We start from the raw sequence: 20,133 nt of genomic DNA, 5'->3' as shown, positions 1-20,133 counted from the left end.
ACAGGGTCTTCACAACTAATTAAGAAAAGTTCTTGCCTCACATCACATCACAGTGATATATAAAGCAGTGCAGTGTTGTTATAAAAGGAGGCAGGGACTTGTGCAATGAATAAATTGAAAGCAATCAAACAGTGAAAATGTTTTATGTACTAGAATGTTAAGTTTTACAAGGCTTCCCATTTCAGTTCAAAACATATGGGTGCTTTATTAAATTAATAGGTATTTAAAAGCACCATCCTTCGTCCTTTACAAGATACTTCTACCTGTTCCCTGGGGTTTTTTCTCACTTATTTCATGGGTTAATACAGTTCTCACCATTCACCATTCACAAAGGATTAAAATGCTTCTCTGCCTTAAGCTCAATATCTGCTGAAACAAGGCTTTGCACAACACCCGGGAATGCAAGTGCAGCATTTTCAATTTCAGCTAACATTGTCTCGTTACATTACTGAATATTTTAAGTCATTAACACTACTGTCAGTGAAGTAACTGAACTGGCAGAAAGATTTTGTTAAAGTCTCACATAATGCTAATGAGTGCTCAAGTTTCCAGTGGCATCTAAAGTGACAAAACAGCTAAAGGTACAGTGACTAGCTATGGTGCAACTTAATTTTATGAAGCCGCAGAAAAAATGCTGCTTGTCAGTTAGTGTCAGCAGCAACTGGATAGTTGCCACTTCCTATTGACAACTTTTAAACAGCATAAGTTAATTCATAAGAAAAGCAGCATTATCTAGTTGCTATAAAGGAGTTAGGAACTGAATCCAGGTGTCCTGTTTATGACATTAACAGAAGATTGTAATTCAGTCAGTCAGTGACTTAATGACTCAGTGCTACGGCTTCTCCAAATGTAAAATGAGGAGAATAATGTTGACCCATCTTTGTACAACTATAAAATCTGAGTCATCAGCAAAAATATCTAATCTCTCTTTTGGTTATGATTTAAAAATGTCATTGAATAAGTGATAATAGGTGAAGATAGTGAATCATCCAATCCACATTTCTAGATGGCTTTATCCTTGTGAGATGCAGGATAGTGAAATGTACTAGAATCTTACTCTATAGTGAGCTGGGATAGAAAAATGCAGGCAAGAATAGCAGAAAGGCAAGAGGAAGGATGGTGGTGTGTGAGATTAAGGCACTAGACTAGGACTCAGGATTTTAGCTCCAGCTCTGCCACACTTACTGCATGACTTTGGGCAAGTAATAACCTCTTTAGGTCTAATCCACCACCTACTGAAATCAATGGGAGTTAATGGGCTGTGGATCAGATACTCTGTGCCTTAATTCCTCAGCAGTAAAATTGGGGTAATAATCCTTGCAGCGTTCTGGTGAGATAGGGAAATAATTCCTCAATGCCTGTGAGGGGGTCAGACACTAAATTGATGAGGAAGGGAAGGGACATATAAGCAGATAGTCTGTGTGCATATACTTACAAAGCAGAGCAACTATATTTATGTTTTCGGATGACCAGCATTTGCAATATCCCTTGAATTTCTTTTTATACAACAAAATGATTGAATAGCAATACTATGGGTAGTCTTGTTAAAGAGATTATTTTTTAAAACCTGCCACAGATTAGAAAGTTATTTTTCTATTCTGTGAAGAGCTAAGGGACAATTCCAGCAGCCAGCTACCCCAGTTAAGTTGGCAGGCACAGCTCCATAAGCACTCCCTGCACCAAAATGCACACGGAGATGGGGAAAGAGTCAGGGCACTGGACTTGCAAACAGACTCACCAGTCTACCAGCCATTCCCTATGTAATAAGGGAAAAAACAGGCAAAGAAATTACTGCAGGTTCCTCAGAAACTCAGAGACTATATTAGTGAATACAATGAACATACTATCATTTTGCAGCCAGGAAATTAGAAGAAATCCTCATCTACTCCCAGCCCACACAAACTCCCCACTTCCTGTTCCTCTTACACAGCACAATCACAGGGACCATACTCTGAGGAGAAGGTTTTGGCCAAGAGGACTCTATTCTGCTCTCCAATTTCTGCAACAACTGTCAAAGAATTCATACTGAAAGGCAGAATTTGGCCCTACGGTGACCATGTAGTAGTTTAATCTTGTGCTGCTAACTAAGGGCTTGGCTACACTTACAAATTTGCAGCGCTGCAGCAGGGTGTGAAAACACACCCTCTCCAGCGCTGCAAATTGCGGCGCTGCAAAGCGCCAGTGTGGTCAAAGCCCCAGCGCTGGGAGCGCGGCTCCCAGCGCTGTCCGTGCGGCTCCCAGCGCTGTCCGTTATTCCCCACAGGGAGGTGGAGTACGGACAGCGCTGGGAGAGCTTTCTCCCAGCGCTGGTGCTTTGACTACACTTAGCGCTTCAAAGCGCTACCGCGGCAGCGCTTTGAAGTGCTAAGTGTAGCCACAGCCTAAAAGAGTAGAACTATCTTGTCTCTTAAAAATTGTGAATACATCCATCACTTTAGAATCTAGGCTCCATTTCTGTATCTAGCTAGGACTTCTGCTATTAGTTAAAAGTACCGTACATTAGTGTGATGCCGTATGATTGAGATATGATCATTTATATAATTGATATTGCCATTTAGACAATTGCAACAAATCTTGTACAAAGTATATCCTGTAAGGTGTCAACAGCAAAGTTATGATATGATAAATATGATTATCCTGTTTATATGCATGAATCATTTTTGTATCTGAAGTTATAAATATTGGCTATGCACTGGCTAAGGTTGCCAACATTCTACTTGCACAAAACTGAACATTCTTGCCCCACCCCCTGCCCCGCCCCTCCTCTGAGGCCCCACCCATGTCCTGCCCCTTCTCACTCCATTCCCCCCTCTCTGTTGCTCACTCTCCCCACCTTCACTCACTCATTCACTCTTACCAGGCTGGCTCAGGGGACTGAGGTGTGGGAGGGGGTGAGGGCTCCAGGGTGGGGCCAGAAATGGAGAGTTCAGAGTGAGGGAGGGAGCTCCAGGCTGAGGCAGTGGGTTGGGATGCAAGAGGGGGTGAGGGCTCTGGGGTGGGGCCAGGGATGAAGGGGTTGGGGTGCAGGAGGGACTCTGGGCTTGGGGGTGGAGCCGAGGGGTTCAAACTATGGGAGGGGACTCTGGGCTGAGGCAGGGGGTTGGGGAGTGGGAGGAGGTACGGACTCTGGGCTGGGGGTATGGGTTCCGGGGTGGGGCCAGAAATAACGGGTTCAGTGTGCAGGAGGGGGCTCTGGGCTGGGGGTTGGAGTGCAGGGGGTTGTGAGGGCTTTGGCTTGGGATGCAAGTTCTCGGGTAGAGCTGGAGATGAGGGGCTTGGGGTGCAGGCTGGTACTGAGGGGTTCGTAGGGCGGGATGGGGTTCAAGGCTGGACCAGGGGGTTGGGGCCTGGGAGGGGGTTAGGAGTGCAGGCTCTGGGCAGCGCTTACATCAAGCAGCTCTCAGAAGCAGTGGCATGTTCCCCCTCCAGCTCCTACACAGAGGCATGGGCCAGGTGGCTCTGCATGCTGCCCTGTCAGCAGGTGTCACCCCCACAGCTCCCGGCCAATGGGACCTGCAGGGATGGCATTTGGGGCAGAAGCAGCATGCAGAGCCCTCTTGCTACCCCTACACATAGGAGATGGAGCGGGGACATACTGGCTGATTCCCGGGAGCCTGCCAGCCCTGCTGCACAGTACCACCAACAGGACAGTCAACAGCCCAGCAAGCAGTGCTGACCGGAGCTGCAAGAGTCCCTTTTCGACCAGGTGTACCGGTCGAAGACGAGACACATGGTCACTCTAGTGCTGGCATCCTACATATATGCTATATTCCTGAGTAACACTCACCACATAAAATCTACATTGGAGCCAGACTGCACATTGTGAATGGACTATTCAACTGATGGCCCATTAAACACCACTTAGCTCTCACAGTAGGCCACAAAAGAAGCTCGTCTCTGCCTGGTGAGCCTTCCTGTGAGTGCTTTAGCCAGAATATGGGTAATGGCATGTGACTTGCTCATGTGACCCAGCACTCCATCTGTGTCTGTACTTTTTCACACACTAAGCCAGGGACTTTGTTTCAGACAGTAAAAATTCCATCCACATGGGAGAAGGTATAGAAGAGCCAACATCTCCATTTTGCCTCTTCAATGTTCTAATCTCTGGACTATGGATTTACACTAAAGGAGCACAGTGAGGACTGAGGACCTTCCAATCTTCTGGAAGACACCAGAGACTTTACAAGCCAGCAGTCTGTAACATCACTGCTACAAACCTGATACAAGAACTTTGTAATGATTGTATGTATATGAATTCTTCGACTATTTTAACTCTCTCCTCTTTCTTTTCTCTTACAAATAAACCTTTCGATACTTGATACTAAAGGACTGGCAACAGTGATTGAGTAAGATGTGAGTTATATATTGACCTGGGTATGTAGCTGATCTTTTGAGATTAGAAGAACCTTTTGTTTGATTAAATTTGTTCTCAATAACTACTCATCATAAAGTCCAGTGGCTGGGTGGTGAAGCAAGGGTTGGAATGCCTAAGGGGACAGCATTTTTGACTTGCTGTCAACCAGTGTAGTAAGACAGAAGTTTAGAATAACCACCAGATGAGGGGTGAGTCTGCCCTATTTCTCAGCAGTTTGTCCTGAATCTGGTATTCTCAGCTATGCTCCACTGAGGAACACAGTGGCAGTTAGCACTTTTTTTTTTGGTGCAGTTTAGCAATCTTCACCTTTGCCTTCCCTCAAGTCACATCCTGTTTTCACATAACATCCAGAGCAAACACTAAACCAAAGCAACACAGCATTCAGTGACACACAGAAGACACTTTACAACACACACACGATTTACAAAACTAGTCAAATATAGTGTTACAAAGCCTCACTTACACTGCCAAAAAACAAACAAAACCCACAAAATCTGTTCTAAAAATCAAACCTGTCCAACTAATGTTTTAGCTTCCTCAAGCAGAAATGTGCAAAACCAAAACCTCTGTGGAAGAGTATTAATTTTCCACAGCTTCACAAACATCCAACATGCTGTTCTGTATATGGAATTATTTTATAGTGGCTGTTTGACAAGGCTGGAGAAGTTGGGTGACATTCTGATATATGGCCTTGCAACAAGAACACTCACAGTATATGTGCCTATGAATTTAAAGCATGCATTTTGGTGCTCGGTATGACAAGATGCAAGGAACACATTAATTTAGCCTAAGGAGTATGGCATGACTAACCATTCTTGCCATCAACCCAATTCCCAGTCATTCATTAATATCAAGAGAGAACTCCATGCCACAGAAACTAGTACTGGGTACAAAGCCTGGAAAACCTCATTTTAAAACTAACTTAAAGGAACCAATTTCTTTTCTAATACAGCGGCTTCCCAAAAACCTGTCAGTTTTCGTCACATCATAAAGCTTATCACCTGAAATTTTAAATTAACTGAAGACTCAGAAAAATTAAGCTTATAAAAGTAAAATATTATTTATTGGAGAGAGATAGGACCCACTGCATACAGTACTATTTCTGCACCACTAAGGTTTCTTTAAGTTCATCCCTAAGGAAATAATCTTGTACAGAAAGTGTTTAGTAAGCCACTATACTATATAATTACATTATGACTACATTAGTGGTTGAGTTAATACTGACAGTTATAGTCTGTGCCAAATTAATGCTAGTGAAATCATTTGATTACATTCTACATATTATATTACATTGAATATTTCCACTGTAAGTCCATAAGAAGTGGCTCTAGGAATTTAAAATAATCATTTGCAGTAGGCAGGAGACAAGTGAGTCACGTGGAATTGGATGTGGTTTGTATCTTTATAGTTTATAATTTGTATTACAATGTCATCATAAATCTGCTAACAGTATTTCATAGGAAATACTGTACAAAGAACAACATTTAATTTAACATTTAAATGCAAGAAATCCTTTTCCTTTCCCTGGCAGCAGCTATGCCATAAACATTATTATGGTGAAATGGTGAATGTTTCCAAAAGACCTAAGAGGAACCCTCTGACTCTCACAAGCTGATATTGTTTTGAGGTTGTCTGCAAGACTAAACAGCTTTTGATATTCTCCAATCTGATTCTTAATGAGTTTAAATATTTATATTATTTCTATAAAGGAAAGGAAGCATCTTTGTGAAGACAAGTGCAGGGCTTTTCCAAAGACACAAGTGTTCCCCATACTCCTTCAAACAGTCAACTGCATGACTACCACAGCAATACAAGGACAGAACAAGATGGGAGTGATGAAAAAGTCAGTGGTACTTCATAACGCTGTTTCAAATCTGGCCAAGGACCATTGAGATAACCCAAAATAAGGCTTACAGAATTACAAGAGGGACAGACAGCTGCAATGAAATTACCTATCACTACTCCCCGAGCACGCCCCCATCCCCAGTTATGAGTAATTATCTAATTCTGGATATAGGTCTCCAGGGCCAAAAACCCCAGAGGATTCAGGGGACCTGGAGTCCTCGGTGGTGGTGGGGCCCCTGCTTTGGCAGTAATTCGGCGGCGGGGGGTCCTTCCGCTCCAGGACCTGCCGCCGAAGTGCCCCAAAAACCCGTGGCGGGTGTCCCCGCTGCTGAATTACTGCGGGTCCGGGGGTGGAAGGACCCCCCCCCCGTTGTGGGTCTTCGGGGCACTTCGGCGGCGGGTCCCGGTGTGGAAGGACCCCCCACCGCCAAATTACCACCAAAGACCTGGAGCGGAAGAAGCTCCAGGGGCCCGGGCTCCGCGAGAGTTTTCCAGGGCCTCCGGAGCGAGTGAAGGACCCCGCTCCAGGGGCCCCGAAAAACTCTCGTGTGGGCCTCTGTGGGGCCCGAGGCAAATTGCCCCACTTGACCCCTCCCCCCCGGGTGGCCCTATAAGTCTCTTATGCAGTCAGTCACTCCAACAAGACAATATGTGGAATAAGATGAACAGATGCCTGCTGATGAGACAAAAAAAACCCAAACCCTTCTTTTCTCTCCTCCCGCCCTCACCCAAAAAACACAAAACCAAGCTCAGATTTTCTTGGAAGAGGCTATGAGAAAAGTACCGCAATTTTATATACACGTCTCACTGATAAAACAACTTTCTTTAAAGGTGTTAGAAACTAAGGTGTTTACTTTAAGCTTGAAGATGACATGCAAATTAGATGCTGTCTTGAATAGAAATGAGTGATAAGGTCTTAACTATGCAGCTGAGGATCTGGAGTGTTATTCATATATTTAATTCTCCTACATGTCTACCTGAAGTGACTAGAAAACAGCTGGAATGCACCTACAGTCAGCAGAAAGCATGGTCTCTAGTTGGTGGTCAACTATTTGTATTTGACTGTTTTAATTTTTGGAAGATATAATGTGATAGGTATGAAACAGAATATTGAAATAGATAATACGTAGCATGGAACTTTAGGAAGCTCATTTGCTAAACGCTATGAGGGAGTTTGAATATTACAAGAATATCTTCATTGCTATAAAAGGTGACAAGATAACCACTATGAGTGAGCATTTGCATATGGAAGCGTGGTACTAAGAAAGGGCAGTGAAATAGCCACCAGAGCGTTATTTTAGGTTTTCCCACTTAAAAAAAAATAATAAAGCTCTAATCCATTTTGATTCATGGGACAAAACTGACAAAAGACTGAGGCTCTAAGCCAGGACAGTCCCAGGACAAAGTTCTCACTGTCACTGACATATTGCTTTATATTTACTTGCTCGTTGCAGTTCTTGTCCCAGAACCCCATCCTACAGTGAAAGACTCCATTATTTTTGTTTGGTCTTCTGCTTGATTTCAAATTGTCTTAATTAACTCAATGGGAGAGAGCCTGTTAAAAATGGGACCCAGCAGTCCCACGTTTGGCTGGTGCACTATATATTAAATTCTTCACTTTCTACTGCAATATCAAGTACTTGACAGGGCTGCATTAGAAATGTTGAAGAACTACGCTGACATTACTGCCATACAGCTCAAAATCTCTTCAGCAAGAGTGTTCAGAATTCCGAGCCCATCTATGATAGCTGTAAATGGGCTTTACACTAAGTAGCATGCTCGTGTTTCCCTTTCTAGCACAGACAGGCTAAATCTTTCTAATCTATTACATCATCAGTAAAGATATTTAAATATAAATATCTGAAGGCAGTGTCTAAAGGACTCCTCTAACAAGCTCTATTATTTTTATTTCACTATAATAAAATGATCAACTTTGTGGAAGTATATATTTTTAAAATTGAACATGCTAACATGATTAAAGGGAAATTTAAAAAAAATGTAACCCCACAAGAATATAGGCTCTGATCCAGCAAATCACTTACATGCATGCTTAACTCATTGACAACAGTAGGACTAGACTCATACTTAAAGTTAAGAATGCACTTAAGTGATTTGCTGAATCAGAGCCATCAGGGGCGGCTCTAGACATTTCGCCGCCCCAAGCAGGGCGCTCTGCCGGTCGCTGGTCCCGCGGCTCCGGTGGACCTCCGGCAGGCATGCCTGCGGGAGGTCCACCGGAGCCGCGGGACCAGCGAACCCTCCGCAGGCACGCCTGCGGGAGGTCCACCGGAGCCACCTGCCGCCCTCCCGGCGACCGGCAGAGCGCCCCCCGCGGCATGCCGCCCCAAGCACGCGCTTGGTGTGCTGGGGTCTGGAGCCGCCCCTGAGGGCCATAATGCCCTTTGACCGTAGTCATTTGGTTTCAACACATTGAAAACACACACTCTAGCACAGTGCTATTTAGTTGCTTAAATCAGGTTTCCAAAACTATGCCTCAAAGTTAAAGCCTGTTTATTTACAGAAATTTACAAAGCAAGGCTGGGTTTTATGGAACCTAATTTCAGAAGAGATACACAAAGTATCTGCTGGACACACGTCTGCTGGATACACCAATCACCTAAACCGTTTTGCTGCTGTGGTTTTCACCACATGGATTGTAAAAACAGTTTTAAAATGTCAGACAGAAAATGAAACATTTTAGCTGAATTAACCAGTCTGAGATGAGTTTCAAAAACACTTCACAAATCCTGATGTCTATTAATAACCAAACACACACGAGGGAAAGTCCGAGACCATGCTTAAAAATCTAATAATGTTAAGTACTTGATTCCTCTTTTCCCCTAAATGAAAGCTTCTGACAGATTTGATTAACCCTTTCAAATTGGGAGTTTGCTTTTTTTTTTTTAAATGGTGCAGTGCTATCTAGTAGCAGCAGATGTAGTGGATCTGCTGAAGCCAAGGAGAAAACATGTATTTTAAGAGCATTATATATCTGGGTCACTGGAGATGCCAACCAGAAGGGTTGTACTTTTCAACGGTCAGTCATAAGCTTATAGAAGAGTAAAAAGAACACTGTCCTCCTTGTTAAGTCATCCTGCATTATCCAAGACACTATCATGGTTTGTTTGACTGTCGAATTTCTGAATGACTCAGCAAATCAGAATCTATGCTGAAAAATGAAAGTAAGCCTCTCCCAAACACTCACATTATGCACAATGATCTTCCAATTGATGTGAAAAAAGTTCAGAGGTTTGATTAAAACTAGGGCAGTTAACTCATGCGATTAACTCAAAAAAACTAATCATGATTTTAAAATGTAATCACTATTAACTGCAGTTTTAATCACACTGATAAACAATAGAATAACAATTGAAATTTATTAAATATTTTTGGAAGTTGTTCTACATTTTCAAATATATTGATTTAAATTACAACAGAATACAAAGTGTACAATGCTCAGTTTATATTATAAATATTTGTATTGTAAAAATGATAAAGTAAATCCTTTTTTTAAATTCACATCATACAAATACTGTAGTGCAATCTCTTTACTGTGAAAATGCAACTTACAAATGTAGATTGTTACATAACTACACTCAAAAACAAAACAATGTAAAGCTTAAGCGCCTAAAGTCCACTCAGTCCTACTTCTTATTCAGCCAATTGCTAAGACAAACAAGTTTGTTTACATTTACAGGAGATAATGCTGCCCTCTTCTTATTTACAATGTCACCTGAAAGTGAGAACAGGCGTTCGCATGGCACTTTTGTAGCCAGCATTTACATGCCAGATATGCTAAACATTCATATGCCCCTTCATGCTTCGGCCACCATTCCAGAGGACATGCTTCCATGCTGATGACGCTCATTAAAAAAAATAATGTGTTAATTAAATTTTGACTGAACTCCTTGGGAGAGAATAGTATGTCTCCTACTCTGTTTTACCCGCATTCTGCCATATATTTCATGTTATAGCAGTGTGTAGCGGGGCAGTCACCCCGCTCCGGCCCTGAAGAGGTTAAAACAGCCCTGGGAAAGGGCTGCCCTGGGGATCCAATAGGGGAGGCTGATTAGGAAGGCAGCCACAGCTGGGGCCATGCCCAATTAGGAGACAGCTGGCCCTATAAAATGGCTGGGGGCCAGGAGCTGGGGCAGTCTTTCTTTAGCAGTGGAGAGAGAAGGACCTAGCTGCCTGGGGGCAGGATACCAGAGGTAGAACAGTGCTGGGGAAAGGCAAGAGGAGCTGGGGAGCTCCAGCCTGGCAACCCAGGCTGTAGTAGGACTGAATGGACTTGTAGGCTTCAAAGTTTTACATTGTTTTGTTTTTGAATGCAGTTATTTTTGTTGTACAGTTATAATTATTTTGCAGTTATAATTCTACATTTGTAAGTTCAACTTTCATGATAAACAGATTGCATTACAGTACTTCTATGAGGCGAATTGAAAAATACAATTTCTTTTTTTACAGCAAATATTTATCAAAAATAAATATCAAGTGAGCACTGTATTGTAACTGAAACCAATATATTTGAAAATGTCAAAAAAATCCAAAAATATTTAAATAAATGGTATTCTATTATTCTTTAATCATGCAATTACTTTCTTCAATCACTTGACAGCCCTAATTAAAACTCATACCAATATCCAGTAGTGTGTGATAGCATGTGTTGTTTCCATGGGTACTCCAGTCATTTACTAACCCATCCTCACAAAAGCACTGTGTCACAGTAACTTTCCTTCCGTCAAGGAACAAATTCATCTACACCTCTACCTTGATATAACGCGACCCAATATAACATGAATTTGGATATAACACAGTAAAGCAGTGCTCCGAGTGGGCGGGGCTGCGCACTCTGGTGGATCAAAGCAAGTTCGATATAATGCGGTTTCACCTATAATGCGGTAAGATTTTTTGGCTCCCAAGGACAGCGTTATATCGAGGTAGAGGTGTATTTATGAAAGGGCCTGATCCTGCAATCTTTACGTAGGTTAAATTCCTATTGACTTCAGTATCATCCCCCAGATTCCAGTGCAAGTTTTGCCTGAACAAAGACTGCAGGATGGGGACTTACAATAGCATCCTGAGCTGGTTGGTTAGCTCACTGAATCAGTAACAGAATGACATTCTGGATGAAAGTTTATCAGGGCAGAAAAAAGCCCCTCTATAAAAAGATAAGCTGTTCTTCCTTCAAGAGTTTGTTTCCTGTGATTGGTTTTCTGCCCCTGAGGGTACCATTTCCATGGATCCAGTACACTGAGGAGAGGGAAATCCTTGGGGAGTGAAATAATTCTTCATTTTGCTTTGAAGGAAAAGTGGTATGAAGAGAATATGATGCAAGGGTCAAGGTCTGTGATCAAGAAAGAAAAATTGCTACTAAAGTCATTATGATTTGCTATTTTTCTACCCTGATGCCTGGAATTATCACTTAAGCTCTGCCCTGGTCTTTAGCATTTATTATCCAGCTTCAATCCTGTGGTGAAATACGCAATGTACTTAATTTGCCATATACTTTGCTCTGGAGATCGAGAAGATATTGGTGTTGCAAGGGTATTGTGTTTGCAGCTGCTATTCCTGCATGATCATTTCAATAAGTTGAAAATCAACCCTGATTTGTTCTCTTCTTCCAGACAAAAAGACCTCATCATAATTGTCTCCAATGATTATGCAACACTAGAAACTGTTACCAGAATTGTTATCCACTTTAATCAAAGAAATGACAGTTTATTTTCTATACAGAATATCAATTGCCATTGAAAAGGGGAGCTCAATCAGCAGTATAACATTCATAAGTAACCATAACTTCTCTTTTTTTTTAAACTGTGGAGCAGAATGAGCATTTGGGTCTGTTTTTTTAAAAACCTTAAAAAAAACAAACAAGAAAGGAAGTGTCATAGAGCCCTGCCCTTTGAATTCCTGAGAGCTACTGCATGAATTGTAAAAGCAGCAAAGAATCCTGTGGCACCTTATAGACTAACAGACGTTTTGCAGCATGAGCTTTCGTGGGTGAATACCCACTTCTTCGGATGCAAGACATCCGAAGAAGTGGGTATTCACCCACGAAAGCTCATGCTGCAAAACGTCTGTTAGTCTATAAGGTGCCACAGGATTCTTTGCTGCTTTTACAGAACCAGACTAACACGGCTACCCCTCTGATACTTGACTGCATGAATTGTTGCACGTGCACACACATAAAACCACCAGCAATTTTTAAAATACCTTCTTAATTGTCTGTTAATATTCTACATATTAATACACATCTACAATGAAATCAGCAGCCAAAACATTAACTGTTCAAACAAACCAACCCTCTGCATATCATCTTGTGCCTTCAACGTGATAAATGTTCTGCCATGGTTTCAACATCTACATTTTTTCCCAGCTGCAGTCATGTCACTTCCTGGACAAAAACAGCGAGGAGTCCTTCTGGCACCTTAGAGATTAACAAATGTATTTATTATTAAGGTGTCACAAGGACTCCTAGTCTGTATCAGCAAAAACAACGAACACGGCTACCACTCTGAAACCTGTCACTTCCTGGACAGCGATTCCTTGCAGCTTTATACAAGTGCAGGAAGCCAGCCTGTGCATGTAAGAACACAGTGTGCAACAGGGGACATAATCAGTGGGATAAGGCAAGGACTGCAAAGGCCCTACAAAATAATAAAATTGAATTTTTCTTTTTCATAGATGGACAGGTCAAACCAAACACCACAAATATAATGGCCCCCTAAAAAGCACAGGTATAAATGTGTTACAATATTCCTGTTACTATTTTTATGTCAATTCTTTGACCCTCATTCATGCTTGTTGGAATACTTCCCAGAAACAGATGAGTGTTGGGAATGTATCCCAGAAACAGAAACAAGTGTGACAGAATGCATTAACTCCTTTTGGCATTGACCCCAAGATGAACCAGCTAAGCATACCCATCTCTCTAGTGACCAGAACACAGCTGGAGTCTACTTCGGAATAGCTGCATACCAGTGGGAAAAATGAGAGGTAGCTACTACTTCAGTAGGTACTTTATGTTTTTTGGATGATTAGTTTGTTTTTGCCATTTTCCAACTCTGATGATGCATGCATGGCTTATTTGACATGAAAATCCATTAGTACCAAGTATCGACTGAATTCAAAAATGGAAAATTACTGCAGAAGCTACTTGAGTGAAACTGACAGTGAAAGGGAGAGAGGACTTTCCACTTGATTAAAAATAGCTTGTTACTATCAGAAATTATCTCTATTAAAAGCAATCAGAATAGTAATTATTTATAATTCTACATTAGTAATTTCATTGAGGTAAATGAGATAAAGCAGAAGAAATTGTTAAAATGTAGGAGCCAAAAAATCTTGTAAATAAGATACCCTCAATTCCACCAATAATGGCGTTTTATACCATAAGCAACTTCAGGATACAATACTGGAGATTTTTTGAGCCAAATTCTGATTTAAGATACTCAGTTCACATTTTCACAAGTAAAAACTGCTATTGCTCCTACACGTCATTTTTTCAAGACAGAGTGCATAACAAGAGATCAATCTAAGCCCGTGTGCGAAGACGAACTAGTATAGCTCAGCACTGTGGCCTCAGTGCAAGAGAAGCACAAAATTACTACCAAGAACCAAGTAATTTAAGAATATACTGGAACTTATCATGTCAATCAAAATTCCTTTCTAGCAGGCTCACCGGGGAAGCCTGCCAGAAATCAGTGCAATATGCAGTCGAAATAGACAAAGATTCAATAATAATTAGTATGTCAAAAAACCCAAACCTGAGTACCACTCTAATTGTGATCTGTCCTTTCTGTGGTCTCTAAATTGAGACAATTATGTTTGATGAAATTGTGCATCCTCTTTACAACCATTATGTTCAACAACGGGAACTGCAACTTAGAATGATCAGGGAGTGAATCCTCTAGTGCACTTGGAGAAATGCTGCAATGTATGTATTCACTAGAAAATTCTCCTACAAAACACAGGTAGCAAAAGTCTCACCACCATTCTAGCCCCACAGATAAGGTAACGGGGCCAGAGCCCTGGTACAGGGAAAGCCATGGTTTCACTAGGGGAGGATTCTCTTGGTGCAGGCACTGTGGAAGCCTGACAGCTGTAAGGCTGCTCTCAGAGAATCCCCTAATAAGCCCTAATGTAAGGGGCAGGAAGAGTTTGCCAGGGGCGAGAGGTGCTTGCCAGGGGTGGGGCAGCAGCTTGCAGTGTTGCAGCCCATAGAGTAGCCCTGGGTGGTTACCGGAGCTTTAGGCTTTCTAAGTTACATGGGAAGGGTGGCCTAGGCCGGGACATGGTTGTCTCCCTCTAACTCATTCATAAAACTCAGGATAGGTGTGGAAAGGACCCTTAACCAGGTCTGTGCAATGGTTTGGCTAACTGGTTTTCCTTCCTCCCAGCAACCTGTGAATTAAGACATCCCAGAATACACTGCTCCTTGGGCTGCTGGCATTGTTCTGCATGCTGCTCTCCCCCGACTCTAATCCCTTGCAGAGGCAGTGTAGGATAGGTGCCCAGAGATGTAGGCAAAGAGATGGCTCAAAGCCACCAGCACACCCCCTCTCCCGCAACAGACTCAGAGTTGTGTGCTGCACCTCTTAGAAAGGCACATCACAGAATCTCACCCCAAATCTGCCAACTAACTTAAATCAATAATTAAACCAGCAAGAATGGCTTATGGACTAGAATTGGTTTTTGATTTCTTGTAGGTATGTACGTACTTTTGATTTGTATTCTTGAGCACCACCTAGAACTTTGTTCCATTAGTAAGGGGTTGGTTATTAGCATGAAAGTTTCAGTTTCTGCTGCAAAAGACCCAGCTGTGCAATACCTACCTTGAGTCCACGAAAGCTCCCCGGGCTGGTTGGTGAAGAGCTGGAGGACTTGGTAGATTTTGGAGTGGATATCTGGCTGCTGGGTGTTCCATTGACTGTCCAGAGCAACAAAGGCAACCAAGAGGAAGAAACAATTATTAAAAGATAAAAATGCAAATGCCTGTTGCAATATAATGTGCCTCTCTGAGGTATTATTTGAGTTTACTCACATAAAGACTAAACAGGCCCAACCCCAACATCTCAGAAAGAATCATAAAGTCCAATACTGTATCCTTTGCTCAGTTAAACTCCCATTGGCCGGAAATTTTCTGCATCCTTTGCACATGCAAAACACTGCATTTCTATTCCAGTTTCATGAGAGCCAGTCTGCCTGTTGCCAGTGGGAGGTTTGGGTACACAAAGATAGGAGGATTGGGTCTTTAAGTTGCATAATTTATTGCAATATCATAACAAAATATTAAAGAGATACAATTCAGTTTGCCAAAATTTGACCTCCCTTTTCCTCTTCCCCATTTGCAAAGTCAACTTAATACTTTATAGGTGATTTGTGTTTTCATTTAAAATAAAGTGTGTGTGTTTTGGGGACCAAACTGTACTAGACTATAGGTTCTCAACTGAACCCTTAATAATACAGCATTGTGTGTAGAAAACATTTTCAAAAAAATTAACATTTCAATTTTGAACTTTCAAGAAGTTACTATAAGCATCAATGAAAAAATTCTCAGAGGACAGAAAAATTCTTCCTCCCCACAACCCCTGATGTCAAGAACCTACCCATTTTAACCCCTTTAATTATTCAGGGCCTAATAAAGCCTCCACTGTACTCCTATTGGCTTAAGGGGCAGTTAGCTCAGTCCTACATTCTTCCAAAAAAGGGTTAAATCAGTGTCATTCATAAGATTGACCAAAGGAGTCTCTATTAAATGATGCACTGTATTGCTTCTGCATCCAATCCTTGTTTGCCCGAAGAGAGGAAAAACTGATCAGGAAACTAAAGAGCAAAAAAACCCCAAAGAACACCACTTCACAGTGGGAGGAAGTTTCTCCTTTAAGAAAAACAAGAACCTGCCAACAAGACATTTTGTTTCCATGGAAACACAAGTAACCACCTACACTTTTTCAGATGTGTGAAGAATTTCTCTAGTGGGCTATGCACTACTCTTAAGCACCACCATTGTTTTTTTGCTGTGCAAATGCCAACCAACATACAATACTGAACTTCTCTTGGAACCGAGGAGTCTTCCTACACAGCTCTACTTTATTTTGTAATGCTTGAACAGTTGTGATCTCAGTGGTTACTATGACTACACAGCAGCTCCACAGTCTTAACAAATGATCCTCCCTGATGTGCATGATGCTAGGTTAAAGATTAAGCACCATTTATCTAGGGGATCAGTCTTCCTGGAATCTGATGACCATCCCAGTTCTATTCTTGGCTCTGCTATCGAATCACTAAGGGGTTGATCCTACATTGCTAACATCAATGAAAGTTTTACCATTGGCTTTAACGAGAGTAGGACCGAGCACCTTATGACCCCGGACAAGTCATTCTGAAGATTTTCAAAAACATCTACATGGAGCACAAGTCCCACTGAATGTCCCTTAGGCTCTTGGGAAGATCTCCTCTCTCTCGGTTACTCAGACATCCCTTCAGTAAAATGGGGATAATAAAGCTTCCTTAACTTCATAAATTGCATGAAAAGGCTTAAGTGTTAGTTATTATTTTATATTGTACTTCCTGGAAAGCCATATCAGAACTTCAATTTTAAAATTCTAACCAGTAAAACAAAAACAAAAAAAACCCAGCCTGTGAACATAAAAGAAGGTTGTCTAGAGAATTCTGCCTGAAATCAGCTAAGTAGTGCTATAGGAGCAGAAATTGTCACTTTTTTACATCGTTCATAGGAAGCTCACAATCTTGTGCCAGTCTTAGTATGTTTGGGTAGCCCTGCCTATGTGATAACTTTTACCTAGGTTTGTAACCAGTTAGTACCATATTTGTCTCTCAACCATTACATGCACAACATGGTAAACACTTAGTCACTGTGACAGCTGACCGTATGTTGCGACTGTCAGAGGCCTAGGCCGGGACATGGTTGTCTCCCTCTAACTCATTCATAAAACTCAGGTTAGGTGTGGAAAGGACCCTTAACCAGGTCTGTGCAATGGTTTGGCTAACTGGTTTTCCTTCCTCCCAGCAACCTGTGAAGTAAGACATCCCAGAATACACTGCTTCTTGGGCTGCTGGCATTGTTCTGCATGCTGCTCTCCCCCGACTCTAATCCCTTGCAGAGGCAGTGTAGGATAGGTGCCCAGAGATGTTTAGTAGCTACACAGTATTGTGCTGGAGACAACACAAGAAGAGACTGACCTGCGGATAGATCTCAACCATGTTTTCTGCAACCACTCTGGATGAGTGCTACAACATAGTTGTTACTGTAGTGAGAACAGATCCGTAGGGCCCAATCCTGGGATAGGCTGAGCCCCCTCAGCTCCCAAGAAGTGGAGATGTCACATGGACAGACTTTAAGAAAAGGGGGAAAGCAGCTGCCAATTGAAACTGCAATACCTTCCTTTGACATTCTCAATAAAAAGAGTCAGTCATTGTTTTATGTATTTCTAACTTGTTTGTTGCTGCTGATTGTTGTGCGTGTACACAAAGCTTTTCCTTTCTAAATCAGTTCTCCATTTGTAGGCACTTTAGGAGCAGGGTTTATGTCTTTCTGTATGATGTGTGGCAGCAGCACGCACATTTTGAGTATGAGTTATAATACAAATAAATACATTTCCTTTTCCCCAGTTCCTTAAATGGAATATGCAATGCCACAATTCATTAGTATATAAAAGATTTTTTAAATTTGAATTTCCAGTGTGGTCCAATATTGTAAGCCACTTGCCAATTAAGAATACATATATTTACGTGGGAAATGGATGGAGGTGGTTGGGTTTTTTTTGTTTTGTTTTTTTAGGACACAGCTGACCCATTTTTCCACATAAAGACATTGTCAGATTGTAGATCTAGGACTTAAACGGCAGAGATCCAAGAAAAACTATATTTATTTAATTTGCTTCACAAAAAGTTGGAAAACATATAGGGCCTGACTTGTTCTGGTGTAAGTTAGTAGCAAATCAGTCCCACATTATTCTGAATTTAGCTACATTTTCAGCAATTCTCAGTCTCAGCTCCAGCTAATCTTGTCTGGTGGTGTTGGTTAAAATTTCTCATCATCATACACTCTAGAATGACTAAATACATTCATGGCTTGGAAGGCTGCTTCTCTAGATGTAGTCAAATTATACCTTAATAAATCTAATTTTACTGCACTGTCTGCAGATGTCTGGCAGTTACAAGAATCACTCACACTCTCAATCTCTTGCCCACTCAAAGACCTACAGTAACAAGTAGGATAGATCCAACATGCTTTGGTTTTCCAGAGCACAAAATGTGTGTGGCAAACTTTAATACATTCATGGAAATGGAGAGAAGGGTAAATGGAAAGGTAAGAGGCACGATGATGAGATAAAGCCATAATAATAATGGCTCACCTGGGGATTTTGCTGTAGAATAAGCACTGGAGTAGTGGCCACCCCTCTTTACTGCACTCATTCATTTGACACAAAGGAGAAAGACATTAAGGAGAGAAGTTACTGAGCATACGCACATAAAGGAAGAAAGATAAATGCACAAGCAACAACCACCACCAAAAACTGAAAGAGAAAGTATGGTAAGTATAAGCATAAATACCAAACGATTTGGGGTAAAATCCTCAGATCACCTAAGTGATCAAGGTGTCCAAGTCCAAATCATGATTTCAGAGCCTAGAGTCCCATTAAAAACATTCAATAGGACTGAGGCTCCTCAGTCACTTTTGAAAACAGGACATTTGGCACCTCAACCACTTAAGCACTTTTGAAATTTTTACTCTTTGTTTTCATGTAAAAGTTTGAGCAGAATAAAGTTTTAGACTGAAAAAACTTTGGTGCATGACCTGTCTACTTGGGTATGTGGACATTATTTAGCACATTCTGAGCTTTACTAGAGTATAAATAAATCATAAAATGAAAATATTAGTACTAATCACTACATTTTGAACTAAATTAATTGAAGAGTTACACCCCATACAATCCCAATGAAGTTGACAGGCTTGCATGATGTATGTGTATATCAGTTGTGAAATCAGCCTTTTATGTACTGCCCTTTCTTTTCTTATGATTACAGTTATTCTCTGAAACTAAAAAAAAAAATCCTACTTTTACTTGTGACACAAAGACACAAAAGGACAATGAAAATCACTCTAGCAAGGCAGTAAATATTGATTTGAAAATAATAAAATAGGGTCATATTCTGGCTTTGATACGCACACAGGAGCTGCACATATAACCACAATCAGAACATGGCACTATATATTTTAATATTTAATGGCTCAATGTCAGTGTCACTTTTCCCCAGTGGAGAGAAAAACCATTTGAGTTTTGCTGTATTTTGGGGTGGAGATGCGGGAAAATCACAATAACTTGGGAGGTAAAAAGGAAAAGCAAAATTTTTCCCATTTTTCTCATTTTCAAGTAAAAATACCCAATGCTTGGAAATGTGCTATTCAGTCAGACTAGCAGCAGGTGAAGAGACAATTTGGACATTACTATAAAATGACAGGAAGTATGAGAAGAAAAGGTGTTTATGCAATTTCACAGGGCAACTTACAACAGCTCAAAGAAGCAAACTGCTACATTTTGACAGTGTTCAATATATGAAAGGGGAAAAACCCTAAATTCAAAACACAGAAGGGTATATAATGTAATGAATGAGGATTTAACCAGACGATCCCATTTCAGTTAATAGGGGTTTTCAGCAAATCCAATCCCATACTGAAAATTTATCCTTAAATGTACAATTAGCACAAGCAACTGTAAACATTCACAAATTCAAACCTTTTTGGCTTGTAATGAAAAAGAATCTCTTTCTTTGCAGGGTGCAGAATAAATGCATTTCAGTGTATAAAATCTATGTGGCATAACTTGGCATTTCAGGTTCTTCATCATGAAAATACATGACATTTCCACTTTATAAAAAGATGG

The 20,133-nt window shown here is 41.2% G+C and overlaps 1 protein-coding gene across 9 annotated transcripts in view; it reads right to left on the bottom strand.

The window, feature by feature from the left end:
• The window catches only part of DCLK2 (doublecortin like kinase 2), a 137,726-nt gene that overhangs the window by 50,172 nt on the left and 67,421 nt on the right, over positions 1 to 20,133 (bottom strand). For 5 of the 9 annotated variants that reach the window (XM_045019586.1, XM_045019588.1, XM_045019589.1 and 2 more), the window contains exons 5-6: positions 18,604 to 18,654; positions 15,058 to 15,152 (exon numbers count right to left, since the gene is read on the bottom strand). In XM_045019586.1, coding sequence (XP_044875521.1) covers positions 15,058 to 15,152; positions 18,604 to 18,654 — 146 coding nt within the window. Of the gene's footprint in view, positions 1 to 12,463; positions 12,651 to 15,057; positions 15,153 to 18,603; positions 18,655 to 20,133 lie in introns of those variants that run through there. The other 4 variants (XM_045019587.1, XR_006579940.1, XM_045019590.1 and 1 more) reach the window with 3 other exon arrangements.

The sequence above is a fragment of the Mauremys mutica genome, chromosome 5, assembly GCF_020497125.1.
Source record: "Mauremys mutica isolate MM-2020 ecotype Southern chromosome 5, ASM2049712v1, whole genome shotgun sequence".
In the NCBI taxonomy this organism is placed as follows: Eukaryota; Metazoa; Chordata; order Testudines; family Geoemydidae; genus Mauremys; species Mauremys mutica.
This window is presented reverse-complemented; position numbering and strand designations above follow the sequence as displayed.